This window comes from Neophocaena asiaeorientalis, unplaced genomic scaffold, assembly GCF_003031525.2.
Source record: "Neophocaena asiaeorientalis asiaeorientalis breed wild unplaced genomic scaffold, Neophocaena_asiaeorientalis_V1.1 scaffold614, whole genome shotgun sequence".
In the NCBI taxonomy this organism is placed as follows: domain Eukaryota; kingdom Metazoa; phylum Chordata; class Mammalia; order Artiodactyla; family Phocoenidae; genus Neophocaena; species Neophocaena asiaeorientalis.
In genome coordinates, this window is record NW_020172990.1 from 56,315 (window position 1) to 70,897 (window position 14,583).

The 14,583-nt window shown below is 53.9% G+C and overlaps 2 protein-coding genes across 6 annotated transcripts in view; one reads left to right on the top strand and one right to left on the bottom strand.

Moving 5' to 3' along the window:
* Nucleotides 1–539: 539 nt before the first annotated feature.
* TSEN34 (tRNA splicing endonuclease subunit 34) lies at nucleotides 540–6,973 on the bottom strand. 5 transcript variants are annotated; one of them, XM_024742220.1, is made up of 5 exons: nucleotides 6,329–6,420; nucleotides 5,179–5,425; nucleotides 4,711–4,954; nucleotides 4,293–4,550; nucleotides 540–1,036 (listed from the first exon to the last, which is right to left on the bottom strand). In XM_024742220.1, exons 1-5 carry the CDS (start codon nucleotides 6,406–6,408, stop codon nucleotides 849–851), a joined length of 1,017 nt encoding a protein of 338 aa, XP_024597988.1. In that variant the 5' UTR covers nucleotides 6,409–6,420; the 3' UTR covers nucleotides 540–848. The 5 variants fall into 5 exon arrangements, with proteins under 5 accessions (XP_024597988.1, XP_024597989.1, XP_024597993.1 ...); XM_024742221.1 differs by lacking the exon at nucleotides 6,329–6,420 and adding an exon at nucleotides 6,773–6,973 and having other exon boundaries at nucleotides 545–1,036; nucleotides 4,705–4,954; XM_024742225.1 differs by lacking the exon at nucleotides 6,329–6,420 and adding an exon at nucleotides 6,541–6,598 and having other exon boundaries at nucleotides 545–1,036; nucleotides 4,705–4,954.
* A 1,052-nt stretch (nucleotides 6,974–8,025) lies between these two features.
* MBOAT7 (membrane bound acylglycerophosphatidylinositol O-acyltransferase MBOAT7) overlaps nucleotides 8,026–14,583 on the top strand; it is a 12,044-nt gene continuing 5,486 nt past the window's right edge. Inside the window, exons 1-7 of the mRNA XM_024742227.1 lie at nucleotides 8,026–8,104; nucleotides 8,206–8,335; nucleotides 8,948–9,074; nucleotides 11,002–11,161; nucleotides 12,462–12,822; nucleotide 12,949; nucleotides 14,029–14,055. Of these exons, the coding sequence (XP_024597995.1) occupies nucleotides 8,029–8,104; nucleotides 8,206–8,335; nucleotides 8,948–9,074; nucleotides 11,002–11,161; nucleotides 12,462–12,822; nucleotide 12,949; nucleotides 14,029–14,055 (882 nt within the window). The 5' untranslated portion in view covers nucleotides 8,026–8,028. The remainder of the gene's footprint in view (nucleotides 8,105–8,205; nucleotides 8,336–8,947; nucleotides 9,075–11,001; nucleotides 11,162–12,461; nucleotides 12,823–12,948; nucleotides 12,950–14,028; nucleotides 14,056–14,583) is intronic.

Genomic DNA, 14,583 nt, shown 5'->3' on the forward strand with positions numbered 1-14,583 from the left:
TAATTCTCCAAACACCAAAATAAACACCACCCGAGGCAAGAAAAAGACCACCCCTGACATTCCCCTCCCTACTCCAAATGGCTATCCTAAAACTGCAACACTCGCTTCCTTCTTTTCTTCATGTATTATTTTTATTTATGCCTTTGCATGCATCTGAAATGTCTGGTAAAAATGTTTTCAAAAGGAAGTTTAGTGCAGTGGAAGAGCTCAAAAATTCGGTGTCAGAAAGGCCAAGTTTGGGAATCACCTGGCGGTCCAGTAGTTAGGACTCCGTGCTTTCACTGCTGAGGGCCCAGGGTTCAATCCCTGGTCGGGGAACTAGGATCCCACAAGACTCACAGTGCAGCCAAATAAATAAATTAATCAATCAATTAAAAAAGAAAAAAGAAAGACCAGGTTTTAAATCCCAGCCCTGCTCCCTACTAGATGTGTGACCTCAGACAAGTCATTTCCCCTCCTCCAGGCCTTTTCCTCATCTGTACAAGCAGACACAAATGGCCACATTTCCCAGGACTGTCATAAGGATTCAAATCACAAACTCCACATTTATTCAACAAGTTTATTGAGACCTTTTGGGACCTAAGCCCTGTAGGAAACAGAGATGAATCAGCTTTCACACTCAAGAAACTCACAGTTGGAAATAGGTAACTATAAAAACAACACAGCCACTAAGTGCTTTGAATCAGGGAGGGACATGAGAAGGATGTAGTGTTTATAAATCTGGAATCAAAAACTAACTGCCGAGAGAGGCAGGAGGGTGGTCGAGCCTCCCACTCGGAGATGAGCTTGGGACCATCTAGAAAGGCTCTTGCCAAGGACACAGGCACGTGCCCACAGGTCTCTGGAGTTCACTGCAGGCTGGCCCACTGCAGGGATGTGTAGACCACCTTACCATCAGGCTGCGGAGAGCAAAGCAGCAGTGTCTTTCTGACACTGGTGCCGAGGCGGCCAGCAGAAACCAGGTCCTGGAGTGGGATGGGGTCCCCGGGAGCCCAGCACTGAGCGATGTAGTGAGCATGGAAACGGAGCGGGTCGCCTGGGTGAAGGAGAGAGGCAGGTAGCACTTTCCAGTGGCAGGGAGCTGGAAGACACTGGGACGTCCACACAGAGGACATGGGGATGGTTCCAGCTATCACTACCAGTATTTTAAAAGACACCCCTGGACCTTGGAGGCGGGGCAAGTTGACACACATGTATAGCACAAGCTTATTTAAAAAACAAAAATGAAAACAAATAATTGAATACATCGTTGTCAGTCAAAGCCATGAGGAACTCAAAAGGGTATCATGTAAATATCCAATGAGAAGTGACTCTAACAGACTAAAAGAAGTAAGAAAACAATTTGCAATAGGATGGCGTAATAAAATAGATAGAAGAAAGGAGTCAAAAACATTTTTCTGAAAAGGGCCAGAGAGTAAATATTTTCAGTTTCTGTGGGCCATGCTGCCAACATTCAAATCTGCCACTCTAGCACAATAGTAGCCACAGAGCGTATGTAAGCAAATGGACAAGGCTGTGTTCCAATAAAACTGTGTAAAAAAAACCAGTCAGCGGGCCGGATTTGACCTGGGGCTATAGTTTGCCCCCGGATTAGATGAATGCTTTCAAGTAAAGTAGGACCCTGAGTAGGGCACTTTCCAGAAAACTAACAGGTAACATAAATCTAAAAGAGCAAAGCTTCCAGCAATTCTACTCCTGGGTATTTATCTGAAAAAAAATGAAAACACTAATTTGAAAAGATACACACACCTCTATGTTTACTGCAGCATTATTTACAATAGCCAAGATATGAAAGCAACCTAAATGCCCATCAATAGATGAAAGAATAAAGAAGATGCGGTATTTATACACACACACACACACACACACACACACACACACACACACACACATACAACGCAATACTACTCAGCCATAAAAAAGAACGAAATCTTGGGATTTTTGACAACATGGATGGACCTCTATCAGCATAATAGAGGGTATTATGCTAAGTGAAATAAACTAGAAAAAGACAAATACTGTATGATTTTATTTATATGTGGAATCTAATGAACAAACATAACTAAACAAAAACAGAGTCATAGATACAGAGAAGAAACAGGTGGCTGTCAGGGGGAGGAGGGCTGGGGGAGGAACTAGGAAGATTGAGGAGTTCAAACTTTCAGTTACAGAATAAATGACTCACAGGTAAGAAATGTACAGTGTGGGAAATATAGTTAATAATTATGTAATGTCTTTGTATGGTGACAAATGGTAACTAGACTTATGGTGCTCGTTTTGAAATGTATAGAAATATAAAATCACTATATTGCATACCAGGAACTTACACAGTACTATAGGTCAATTATACTTCAAAAATAAACAAAGACATAGAAAAAGAGATCAGATTTGTGGTTACCAGCAGCAGAGGATGGAGGGAGGGGGAATTGGATGAAGGTAGTCAAAAAGTACAAACTTGCAGTTATAAGATAAATAAGTACTAGGGACGTAATGTACAACAGGATAAATATAATTAACACTGCTGTTCATTATATATAAACATTGTTAAGAGAGCAAATAAATCCTAAGGCTTCTCATCAGGAGGAAAAACTTTTTTTTTCTATTTCTTTAATTTTGTGTCTGTATGAAATGATGGATGTTCACTAAATTTACTGTAGTCAACATTTCATGATGTGTATAAGTCAAATCATTATGCTGTACCCCTTAAACTTATAGAGTGCTGTATGTCAATTATGTCTCAATAAAACGGAGGGAAAAAATAAATAAATAAAAGAGCAAGGCTATAAGACCTTCCATCTGAGGGGATGTCATAGCAGCTATAAATCAAGGCCCTCCCTGGCAGCTGGGTTTCCAGCAAGAACCTCTCCAGGAGCCAGGCACCTCTCTGGTTCTTATGATACCTCAGTCAACTGAGAAAGAAGCATCAAAATGCTTGAGAAGTTACCCCAAAATTGTTTTCCAAGAAACTTAGCATCTTTTAACCTCAGGAAGATTTAGAGTTAGACTTAGAAATATGTATTTAAGAGATTCAGACCTTGAATACTAATCTTCAGGAGACAAAGATTTTATGTATATTTGATACATTGAGTATTTATTGTTTTAGAAATATTGACCTATTACAAGTAACAGGTCAGCCTTGTGGTTTAGTTTCAAATGTGTGATTGAGTGATTGATTTAGACTTATTTTAATCTGAAGTTTTAGTAAGTCTATTAACAGTGTAAGAATATAAACTTAAAAATCACCCCAGTTATAACTTATTAGAGTTAAGTTATTGGCAAGATTCATAACCAGAAAGCTGCAGAACTTAAAATATATATATATTAAATTTTAAAATGCAGTTTATAATGTTTGAAACTACTTAATTCCTTTTGTAAATGGGATCAAACATGAATTAATGGTCCCCTTAAAATCTGGTAGATTGAAAAAATTAAGTTTTATAAAGTGAACTGAAAGCTTAGAAAAAACCTAGAAATTAGCATTTGTATGTTTAGTCAGTTGAATATTCATTTGCAAAACCAAAATAATCTTTTTTTTTTTTTTTTTTTTTACACCCAAAAAAACAGTATCAAAGTAATTAAACCATGGTTACTTATAGAGAATGGGGCAGGGAAACTGTTCTCAGCTCCTAAATCAGTCAGTTAAATTTTAGTCTGAGAAGAGAATAAGCCTGTCAACTCATCTGCAGGGAACTTAGCGGACAGTCTCCAATGAATGGCTAAGATCTGACTGCTTATCAGGCAGTTCTATCTATGTTCTTAAGGAGAACAAACAGAGTGATTTTCTGCACTTTTTTTTTAACCTTTAAGTTACACAATAAATTCAAAAATTAACTGATTCATCAAAAGTCCCCCTTACCTATTCCTGATGCAGATTCCCTCCCAGAACTATTAACTATTTGTCTTTGGGCTGGAGCAAATCCTTTCAAGCTTTTTTCCCACTTGCTTGATAGGATTCTCTGGCTACTTCGTACTCCACTTTAAGTTCTTTTCATATTCTTTCACTAGAGCCACAATTTTTAAGACTACTTAAATAATTTGTCTATAACTGCATAACAGTATAAAATATGATTTACTTTTTACTATACATGTTTTTTATGAGCTGTTCTTTTTTTTTGCCCCCTTTTTTCATTTACTAAACTGCCCTTCAAATGAGCACGGGTTCCCAAGTGTTTCCTGTCCTTCCATGGTTTCAGAGGCTGAGAAAATGAAACCAAAAAAAGAAAAGAAAAATGCAGAATGTAGTGGGATTGTGAAGAAATGAGTGGCAATCAGAGGTCCCAACACAAACTCACCGGGATAGACCAGGAAGTCGCCCCCGAACTTGCCAGCCGCACTGAGGAAGAAGCCTCGCTCCCACAGGTCTCTGTAGATGCTGTAGCGAAGCTCGTGGGCAGGACGGCCAGCGTGGGGCCAGTCTTTGGACTGGACACGCCAGTCCAGGGGCCTAGCCTTGATGGGCCGAGGCCTAGCAGTGGCCAGCTGGATGAGCAGAGCCGACCTGGGCAAAGGAGCCACCCCATTTGAAGGCCCTGGCTGGGGAGAGGAGGAGCCTGGTGGTGGGGGGGGGGGCGGAATCCAAGAGAGTTTGGTGAATCCAAGGGGCAAGGTTTTCCCAGCCCCAGGGAGAACCAGCCCTAGATTCCCTGCCAAAATTCCCAAAGATCTCTTCCCTCCTTCCCCTGGTCCCTGGACTCCAACTCCCACCTTCACCTGCTTCCTCATGTTCTCCAGCAGCCTGGCCAGCACTGGCCTCATTCTCTTCTGCAGCTTGGTTCCCACCGGCCTCCTGGCTCCCGCTGGTCCCTGATTTCTGTTCCAGCTTCTGCTTCTTCGCAGCCTGGCCCTCTGCAATCTTCTCTAGGAGCTCCTGACGACGGGTCTCACGGGCCTCAGCTGCCAGAGCACTTTGCTCCTGGAAGCCCTGTTCTTGCTGGCGCTTGAAGGATGCCAATGCCTGAGAAGTAAACTTAGCTGTAATCTCAGGATTCAGGAATGCCCTGCCTTAGGAAGCTAGGAATCCTGAGTCCCTGGCGCCTCCCAACCTCGGGGCGCCAACCCGGGGATCCCAGTATCCTACTCAGAGTATTTCAGAATCCAGGACTGCTAGACCCCTCCCACTTCAGGGACCTGTTGTCCCCAGCCTCTTCTCCCGCAGGCGCCCCCAACCTGCCCCCTTACCAGGCTGTGCTGGCGGGGATCCGGGCGCGGGGCGCTGACTAGGGTCACCGCGCCGATCTCTGCCAGCAGCCGCGCCTCTTCGGGCATCAGCAGCAGCGGGAGGCCCAAACGCGAGTTCTGGCGGGGTCCGCGGGGCAGGGCGCCGACCGTGCGGCCCCCTACTCCCAGGCGCTCCCGCAGCGCCTGCACCGCCTCGGCCCCCCACACCAGGGAGCGGCCGTTCGCCACCTCCACCACCAGCATCCTCCTGCGGGAGGCCAGGGGCACAGCAGTCACCCACAGAGCTGCACGTCTCTCGCCGCCCGATTCGCGCCGCGGGGAGGCCTCCCACCGCCTGGCGGGGGGGAGGGCGGTCTCGGCGAAGCCCCGCCCCTGAGTCTCGGGGGTAGGAGCCTCGCTCAGTGCCGCGTTCGCCACCTGCTGAGCGGGAGGGCCAGGCTCCGCCGCCTGGGCGCGGGACTCCGCCCTCGGGCGATCCCGCCAGGCCCCGGGGCTGACAGAGACGAGGCCCCGCCCCGAACCGAGCCGCGGGGCCCCGCTGGGGCGTCTCGGACCCCGCGGTCAACATTCTGGTCTGGGCCAACACTGCCATGCCGGCCCACGCGCCTCGGAGCAAAGCCTGCCCCAGCACGGGCCACGCCCCCTTCGAAAGATCCATTTCGGCGTCGCCCTTCGGGTGTCCCCGTCAGGTGTCGGGACCTCCGGAGGCCAAAGCCCCGCTGAGGCCACGCCCTCTTCGGGTTGCTCGGCACTTGGCTCCCCCCTTTCCGCACCCCCGGGGTTCGGCCTCAGGTCCCCTTGCTCTGAGTCGGGCTCCTAGAATACGAAGCCCCGCCCCCGCCCGAGCGTGACCGGTCCGTAAGTTCGGGAGTCCTCGGCTCAGCCGAACCGCAGCACCGCCCCGTCCCGAACATAAGGGGTTCAGCGTTCGGGCGTCCTCGGCTCCAGTCAATCACATAGCCTGAGGCCCCGCCCCCTCCGGCCGCCTGCGCTCCCCCAGTTGGAGCTCGTGCCCCACGTTAGAACCCCACAGCCGGAAGCCCGGTCCCCTGAACACCCGCCGTCTGTTCTCCGTTCGGGCGGGCTCACCCCACTCGTGAGCGCTCCCTTCAGAATGTGGCACAGTCCTCTGATAGAACCAGCTAGTCACCTCGTAAACACCAGCTCGCAGTCCCGGCGGAGCCACCCCCTTACGTAGCTCGCCACGCGCTGCTTCCTCCACCCCCCCATGCCTACCCCCTGCGTCGATTTCGTCATGCCGCCACCTCAGCGGAGCGGGAAGTCTGGGACCCGCCCCGCAGGGCCGTATCCCTGCCTTCCCCCTAAAGTGAAACCCCCTTGAGCCCGCCCCTCGAACCGCACCTCCCTCCTCGGTTCCGGGACTTGGAAATGGGAGGCTCCTTACGCTGGACCCGACCCCTTGGCACCACGGCCCGGGGCCCCGCCCCCTTCAGGCCGGGACGCTGTTTGCCACGCCCCCTTGGAATACTCCTGAGCCCCGCCTCTTTCGTGTTGCCTAAACCCGTGGCTCCGCCTCCCTCCTAAACATGAGACTACGCCTTTCAGCCACCCAGGGTCACTTGTACCCGACTACCTCCGAAGGGAACAGACTTTGTGGCCCCTCCACATCCGGCCGAAGCTCTTGGCTCCGCCTACATCCGAACAGAGACCTTCAGGAATCGACTACCTCCGAAGAAAACCGAAGCTTGTGGCCCCGCCTCCAGACTCTGTCCCAAGGAACCAGAAGCGGAGGCTCCACCTCATTCCGAACGCTGAGCTCCAGGCCCCGCCTCTTTCCCAGGTTCGGTCGCTTCCCTCCGTGCCCGAAGCTTCTGGCCCCACCCCTTTCCGAGCCCGAAGCCCCTCCCCTTTGCGTGCTCGCAGCTCGGTAGAACCGAGTCCGTGTCCAGCTGCCGACTGGTGCTCCCTGCGCCCAGTCCGGGCTCCTTCCCTGCTTAGCCCGGAGACTGCCAGGCGCTGCACAACCGGCCCCGGGCCGCGCAGCCCAGCCGGCGCCCCGAAAGAGGCTGGGGACGCGGGGGCGTGCTGGGCGGGGTAGGCGGGGCGGCCCCGCCGTGGCCCGCGGGCCAGGACTGCTCGCCTGCTTCCTGCCCTGCGGGCGGCGCGGAGCCGCGGGCCCAGGTGGGTCCGCCACGCCTGGGCCGGGGTGCGGTGGGTGCGGAGTGCGGAGGCGCCCCGGAGACCGGGAGGGGTCTGGACAGTGTGGGGTCGCTGCGGATCGGCGGGCTGATGAGGCGCGGGGGCGGTGCCGGGAGCGCGGCCGAGGTCCCGGGGGGCGTAACCGCCTGTGGCTTTGCTCGGAGCGGATCTGACCCGCGCTTGGTGCGCGCAACGGGAGTGGGGCTCGGGAGCGGGCCCGCTCTCTGGGTTTCAGACGGGAGAAGGAACCGGAGCTCCGAAAGAGGTGGAGGCTGGAGGCCTGGGCTCCTCTGAGGCCCTCTCGGAGAGGGGCAGGGTGTCTGGAGAGAAGGATTCTCAAAGAGGGAGAGGCTGGGGGATAAGAAGAGAGGAGCTGGATTGCTGGATACTCGAAGGAGGAGGGGGCCGGGAGGTTTGGATTCCTGGGTTCTCAAAGGAGAAGAGAGCTGGGGGCCTGCGTTCTCAAAAGAGGGGTTCTGTGGGTGGCTTCCTCTATCCTCGAAGGAGGAAGGGCCTGGAGGTCGGGATTCCTCTGTTGTCCCAGGAGAGGAGCTGAGGGTAGGACTCCTTGATCCTCGACAACTGGGGACTGGGTGGGGAGGCTGTGGATCCTTGGATCCTCTAAGGGGGAGGGGCTGGGGGCCCGGACTCCTGGGTTCTCACTGGGAACCTCTGCCCCTCCCCCAGAACATGTCGCCTGAAGAATGGACATATCTAGTGGTTCTTCTTATCTCTATCCCCATCGGCTTCCTCTTTAAGAAGGCTGGTGAGTCAGGTTCCCTCCCCAGTGGAAAATAAACGGGGGGGGGGGCCCGGGCTGGGGACCCCTGGAAGGTTCCATGCTTATGCTGTGCCTTCTCCCTGCAGGACCTGGGCTGAAGAGATGGGGGGCAGCAGCTGTGGGCCTAGGGCTCACCTTGTTCACCTGTGGTCCCCACACTTTGCATTCTCTGGTCACCATCCTTGGGACGTGGGCGCTCATTCAGGCCCAGCCCTGGTGAGGATTTGGTGGGGGGAGGAGGGGGAGATGGAGGGGGTGGAGGAAGCGACCTGTTGCCCTTTGGGGTCTTTCTCTGTCTCCATCTCCGGATGTCTCTTGTTTATCTCTAGATTCTCTGTGTCATTTGTCTGGTCTGTTTTTCTTCCTCTCCTGCCTTTTTCTGGGTCTTTGTCCCTGTGTGTTTGTCCTGGTCCTTTACATCCATGTCGTGGATTCAGGAGAGAGGAGGACGTTACTAGTCTGCTGGCCCTGCCACCGTTGGTATTGGTATTCTCTCTCTCTCTCTCTCTCTCTGTTTCTCCCTCCCTCTTTCTCTCTCCACCTCCCCTCTCTCCCTCTCCCTTCCTCCCTCCCTCCCTCCCTCCCTCCCTGCCCCTCAAGGGTCTTCACCCTGAAGCCTCTCTTAACCCCCTTCTCATTTTCTTCTCTGTTGCTGCGCATTTCTGTGTGGCTGTTTCAGTCGTGCTCATTCCATACCCGCCGCCCCTCATCTTCTGTCTCTGAACGTGGGGAGGTGGGGAAGGATTTGTAGCTGGAATCTAGGGGCGGCTGAGGCAAGATGTCCTGCACCCCTGCACCCAGCACAGCACACCTCTTGCCTTTGCCCAGCTCCTGCCACGCCCTGGCCCTAGCCTGGACCTTCTCATATCTGCTCTTCTTCCGAGCGCTCAGCCTGCTGGGCCTGCCCACTCCCACACCCTTCACCAATGCCGTCCAGCTGCTGCTGACACTGAAGGTCAGACTCCCCTCCAGCCCTCGCGGTGTGCCAGTTAACCACCCCAACTTTACCTTCTCCTCCCAGCCACTCCGTGGGAGGCAGAGGAAGGGGGATGGTCTCTCCCACACACCCCGCCGGGGGCGGGGCTTCACCTCTCAGCTCTTCCCCGAGGTAAAGAAGTATCCAAAGTTACATAACTGTGGGTGCCATGTGGTGTCTGAGCTAAAGTGCATCTTTGTAGCAAGCCATTTTGCAAAGGACAACCAGCTCTGGGGAGGTAGCACTTAGTTAAGGACACAAAACCAGGACACCACGTCCGGCTCTCCATGACCTGGGAAGATGGGTGAAAACAGATTCCCAGGCCCCACCCCCGGCGGGAACGTAAAGTCGTGCACGTAAAGTCGTGCGTTCCTACTATGTGCTACGTATCAGTGAACAGAACGGTCATGTGAGGTGGTGAATGAGGTTTCCTCAGCATCCTGTGTTCCCATCGGGAGCTGGAGAAAGAGCCTTTCGGGACATAGGGACCAGCGTGTGTGGAAGGGGGCAGGCTGAGTCCCATCGGCAGTGGACAAGCCACATGGACCATCCATCAGGAGCGGGAAAGAGCACAGGCAGCCCAGGCCAAACCATGCAGGGCCCCGTTGGCTAAGGTGAGGGGTCCCAACTTCTTCCTGTGAGGGCCCAAGATCCACTGCAAGAGGTTTTTTGATTTGTTGCCAGAAGAGGTAGTGTGACCAGATTCACAGGTTTAAACATCCTTCCTCCCGATGCTGCGCGAGTTGAAGCAGAAAGGGCAAGATGGGGTGATGTGGGACTCTTTTATCAAAGTCCAGCTGGCGAACAGTGGTGGCTTGATGCAGGCCTGTGGGGAGGTCAGTCAGGGCCCCACCAGGAAGCCCGGCGTTTAGGAGAGATTGAGGGCGGGATGGGGAGAGGTCCTGGGCCCCAGGGCACGAGAGGAGGGGCAGGTAGTGGAGCTGGGAAGGAAGAAGACTTGGGTAGAGCCCCCCCGTTCAAGAAGGTCATCGAGGGTCACGGCCAGCCCAAGGTGATCTTATCAATACAAGGGAATAAAAACCCAAGCCTCACTCCTGCCTTCCTCCATCTCTGCCTGGGGCTCTGTGCCAACTAAACCCAGGGGGAAGCTGGGAGACACAGGCCCGTGGATGTTGAGCCGGCCTGGGGTCTGTGCGGAGAAGGGTAGAGAGCAGATCTGAAGAAGGAGCCCGAACATATTCAGCCCAGTGGTGGAGGCAAAGCGAGAGGGACAGACTCCAGAGACTTAAGGGATTCGATTCGGGGAGTGAGGAAGGTTTCCAACCTAAGCAATTAACTGGATGGTGGTGGTATTTGCTAATGGCAGAAACTAGAAGAAGACCCACTTTGGGGAGAGGCTAATACCGTGTTGTACCTTGGATGTGTTCAATTCGAGGTGCCTGGAAGATATCAAGTATTAATGACGAGAGGTAGCTTTTTTTTTCTTCTTCTCTTTTGTTTTTTGATCTCGCCACATGGCTTGTGGGATCTTAGTTCCCCGACCGGGGATCACCAAACCTGGGCCCCAGCAGTGAAAGCGTGAGTCCTAACCACTGGACCGCCAGGGAATTCCCTAGAGGCAGCTGATGAAAAGGCTTGGGGCTTGGAGGAGAAGTCCCACCGGGTTACACTGTGGGTGGTATCTAAAGTCACAAACTGCAGGAGAACCCAGAAAGATGGAACTCAGAGAAAAAAGACAGAGGGGTCCAGGAGTGAGCCCTGCGAGAGTCACCAAGAAGCCCTTACTCACGACTAGGTGCCCAGAGCTGCCCGTGTAGAGCAGAGCCTCAGCGCCCATCTGCGCGGGGCTGCAGCAGCTGTTGGCTGCCCAGAGAGGTAGTGAAAGGGAGGTGGGTGAGAGGAAGCCCGGGTCTGACCTGTCCTTCCCTACACCCCTTCCTCCCAGCTGGTGAGTCTGGCCAGTGAAGTACAGGACCTGCACATGGCCCAGAGGAAGGAAATGGCCTCAGGCTTCAGCAAGGGGCCCAGCCTGGGGCTGCTGCCTGACGTCCCCTCTCTGATGGAGACGCTCAGCTACAGCTACTGCTACGTGGGAATCATGACAGGTGAGCGTGCCCGCCCCGCAGGCCTGCCTCCGCAGCGCCTCACCCTCTGTCTCCATCCTCTGCCTGGAGTTTGGTGCCTGTTCATGTTCCCACGTTCCATTCCAGCATCTGCTGCTCTGAGGGTAAGCATCTATGACCGAGTCCGTGTCCGACTCTCCCGCCTGGTCCCAGGGCCCCTCCAGAGTAGAGACAGACTGTTCTCAGCCTCAGTGATGCCTTATAACTTTGGGGGAGCAAACAGGAGATAAAAAGGAGAAAGATCTACATCACCCTAACATTTCTGCTGCCCGGGCAACGAGCAGTCACAGGTTATGATCCCATTTTTAGTTTCAGAAAATATTTTTCACTAATGTTGACCTCTTAGAAGGTGTTCCTAGCAACTGTATTGAGCTGTGATCACCACGCTCACCTGCTTGTAACCACAACCAGCTTGCTGGCTTTTAGTCTGTTCACAGAGCTGTGCAACCATCACTGCCATGTAATTTCGTCAAAACCCTGTACAAAGAGCCGTCGTCTCTCAAGCCTCCGTCTGCCCCCATTCCCCGGAAACCACTAACTGACTTTCTACCTCTATATATTTGCCTATCCTGAACATTTATGAGTGGGATCATACAGTGTGTGGTCTTCTGTGACGTGTAAGACGTTTAACACTTCTGTTAACCTCACTCTGCTCCCTCCCTAGGCCAAGAACAGTCTCCTCTTTTCCGACACTGCCCCTCTGCAGCCCCTCCCTGCTCAGTGGCCAGAGGGGTCTCATGAAAAGGCATAATGATAATCCAGCACTTCCCTGGTGGGAGAGCCCATACTGGTTTCCTAGCGCTTAGAACAAAACTCAAAGTCCTCATCAGATCCCCCAAGGGTCCCGCCCCTACCACCCTCTCATTTCTTCTCACACCACTCTTCCTCTGTACATGCACTGCTGCACTTCCTGTCACTCCTTCATACCCAGCTCACCCCCAGCCCCATCCCTCCAGGTCCGGTCTGTCTGTCTCCATCTGTCTCCGTGTCTCCATACCCCTCATTCTCAGGCTCTGTGTCCCTTTCCATAAGTGTGTGTCCCTCTTTATTTCCTGCCGAGTCCCTTGTCCTCCCCTTTCTCCGCTTCCTTGTCCCTTTCTCTCTGGGTTTCATACCCCCACTCCCCTCTCTGCTTCTCTCTCTCCTTCCTCTCTCCCTGGTCCACCTCAGCTCCCGAATCTCTGGTCCATCTTCCCCGTCCCCCAACCCCGCCCCGAGACTGGAGCTCTCCCTGCCCCCCATGTGTACCGTGTCTGACCAGATGCCCTGCCTCCCGCCGCAGGCCCGTTCTTCCGCTACCGCACGTACCTGGACTGGCTGGAGCAGCCCTTCCCCGGGGCCGTGCCCAGCCTGCGGCCCCTGCTGCGGCGCGCCTGGCCGGCCCCGCTCTTCGGCCTGCTCTTCCTGCTCTCCTCCCACATGTTCCCGCTGGAGGCCGTGCGTGAGGACGCCTTCTACGCCCGCCCGCTGCCCGCCCGCCTCTTCTACATGATCCCCGTCTTCTTCGCCTTCCGCATGCGCTTCTACGTGGCCTGGATTGCCGCCGAGTGCGGCTGCATTGCCGCCGGCTTCGGGGCCTACCCCGTGGCCGCCAAAGCCCGGGCCGGGGGCGGCCCCACCCTCCAATGCCCACCCCCCAGCAGGTCAGGCGGCGGGAGGGAGGTGTCCCAAGACCCGGCAGGCCCAATCACCGCGGGCTGGCCCTGCCCCTAGCAGGGAGGATAGCGGGGAGCAGGGGGGGGCAGGTCTCCCACCTGTTGTCAGCAGAGTGTCACCCTCAGCCACCACAGCCCGCCTTCCCCTGTCCTAAGGAAACAGTAGTCCTGATACGTACGGATTGCCCCCTGTTGCTAGCGCTTGTCCCCCCTTGGGATGGTGAATTGCTCTCTGTTGCTAGGGAAAGGAAGGTGTTACAGCAATCACACGCTGTCCCTCTGTTGCCGTGGAAGCGACACCCCAGTAACCCAGTTGTTCCTGGTTGCTCAGGGTGCCATCGTTGGGCAGTGAGGAGTAGCCCTTTGTTGCTAGGGAGAACATTCCCTAGCAACAGCACTGCCCCTTCCTGCCAGAAAGCTGCTCTTTGTTGCTACGGAAACGGCATCCCCTGAACTGCCCCTTTGTTGCTGGGAGTGAGCACACCCCTCCCCATGGGATGTCGTCACGTAACAGCCTGCTGTTGCCCTCTTTTTCTATGGAAATGGCATCCTTGACCGTGCTGTCCTCTAGCAGAGGGGACACCATTCCTAGCAACTGCAAGTCGCCTTCCTACTGTTGCCCAGGAAATCCCCTGGTAACTATCAATTAACCTTGTTGCTGGCAAAACTAGCCGCCTAGCTCCTTCATCACTAGATAAGTCACACAGCTAGTAACTACAGACTCTTGTTGCTAAGGATATGTTGCTCCTTTGTTACTAGGGAAATGGCACTCCTAGCAACCAGGAATGGCCTGTCCCTCTGTCCCTAGCGGTCATGGTCAGCTTTCAGGCTGGGGCTGGGAAAGCAGCCCTTTGGTGTAAATTCTGAGCTACTCGTTCTTACAAGGGTTGGGCAATCCCCTAGTAGTCACAAAGTGCCATCCATTGCAGGGGAGGTGGCCCCCCCTGCAGATTTCCTGCCACTGCCATAGTAGAAGGTATCCCCCAGAAGATGCCAAGCAGGAACTGAAGGCTTTTCTAAACCTTCTGGGCCCCGCCCCTAATGGATGCCCCCCTTCCATGATCGGAAGCTGCCAACGGTTCAGGTGGGCCGAGGATATCCCCCACTTCTGGGGGGGGGGGGTTGGCACCAGTGACCCAGGAACCACAGTATTACTGGAGATGACCCTTATAGAACAATCCTGGGGACCAATAGCCAGAGAAGGCCCCTTCAGGAAGCTTTTCTAAACATCCTAGGCCTTGTTGCTAAGGAATGCCCTTCCCCTAGCAACAGAGACCATCAAGGTGTCAGGCGGGCCTAAAACATCTCCCCAGCAACCACGGACCACCTCATTGTTAGGGATGCTGCTTCCCTAACAACCGAAGTGTCCAACAATTTAGGATGGACTACTTGGAGGCTTCTCTGAATATGCTGAGCTTGGTTGCTAAGGAATGGCCTTTCCCTAGCATCTGAGACCATTGGCAGGTCAGGTTGCTAAGGACTCATAGCTTAGCAACCGTGGCCCTTCCAGACTTTTCCTGGCTGTTGCAGGCCCCCTTACCAAAGAGGAGAACCCTATTGATGATGAACTGTGCACTTCCCAAAAACGCTCAGTCTGGGCTACCCCTCCCCTGTTGCCCTAGCAAACGTGATAGCCAGAGAACTGTTGCCTGGCCAGGATCCCCTCCTTAGCATCCGGGGCTGGGACAGTAGCCAGAGTCAGGAGGGGGCCTGGCTGAGCTGCCTGTCTGTCCCCCACCCTCATCCTCC

Coding starts and splice junctions, on each gene's coding strand:
- TSEN34 (XM_024742220.1), bottom strand. CDS start 6,408: ATGGGGGGGTGGAGGAAGCAGCGCGTGGCGAGCTACGTAAGGGGGTGG. Junction 4,955..5,178: donor ATCCCCGCCAGCACAGCCTG/GTAAGGGGGCAG, acceptor TTTACTTCTCAG/GCATTGGCATCCTTCAAGCG. Junction 4,551..4,710: donor TGGAGAACATGAGGAAGCAG/GTGAAGGTGGGA, acceptor CCCCACCACCAG/GCTCCTCCTCTCCCCAGCCA.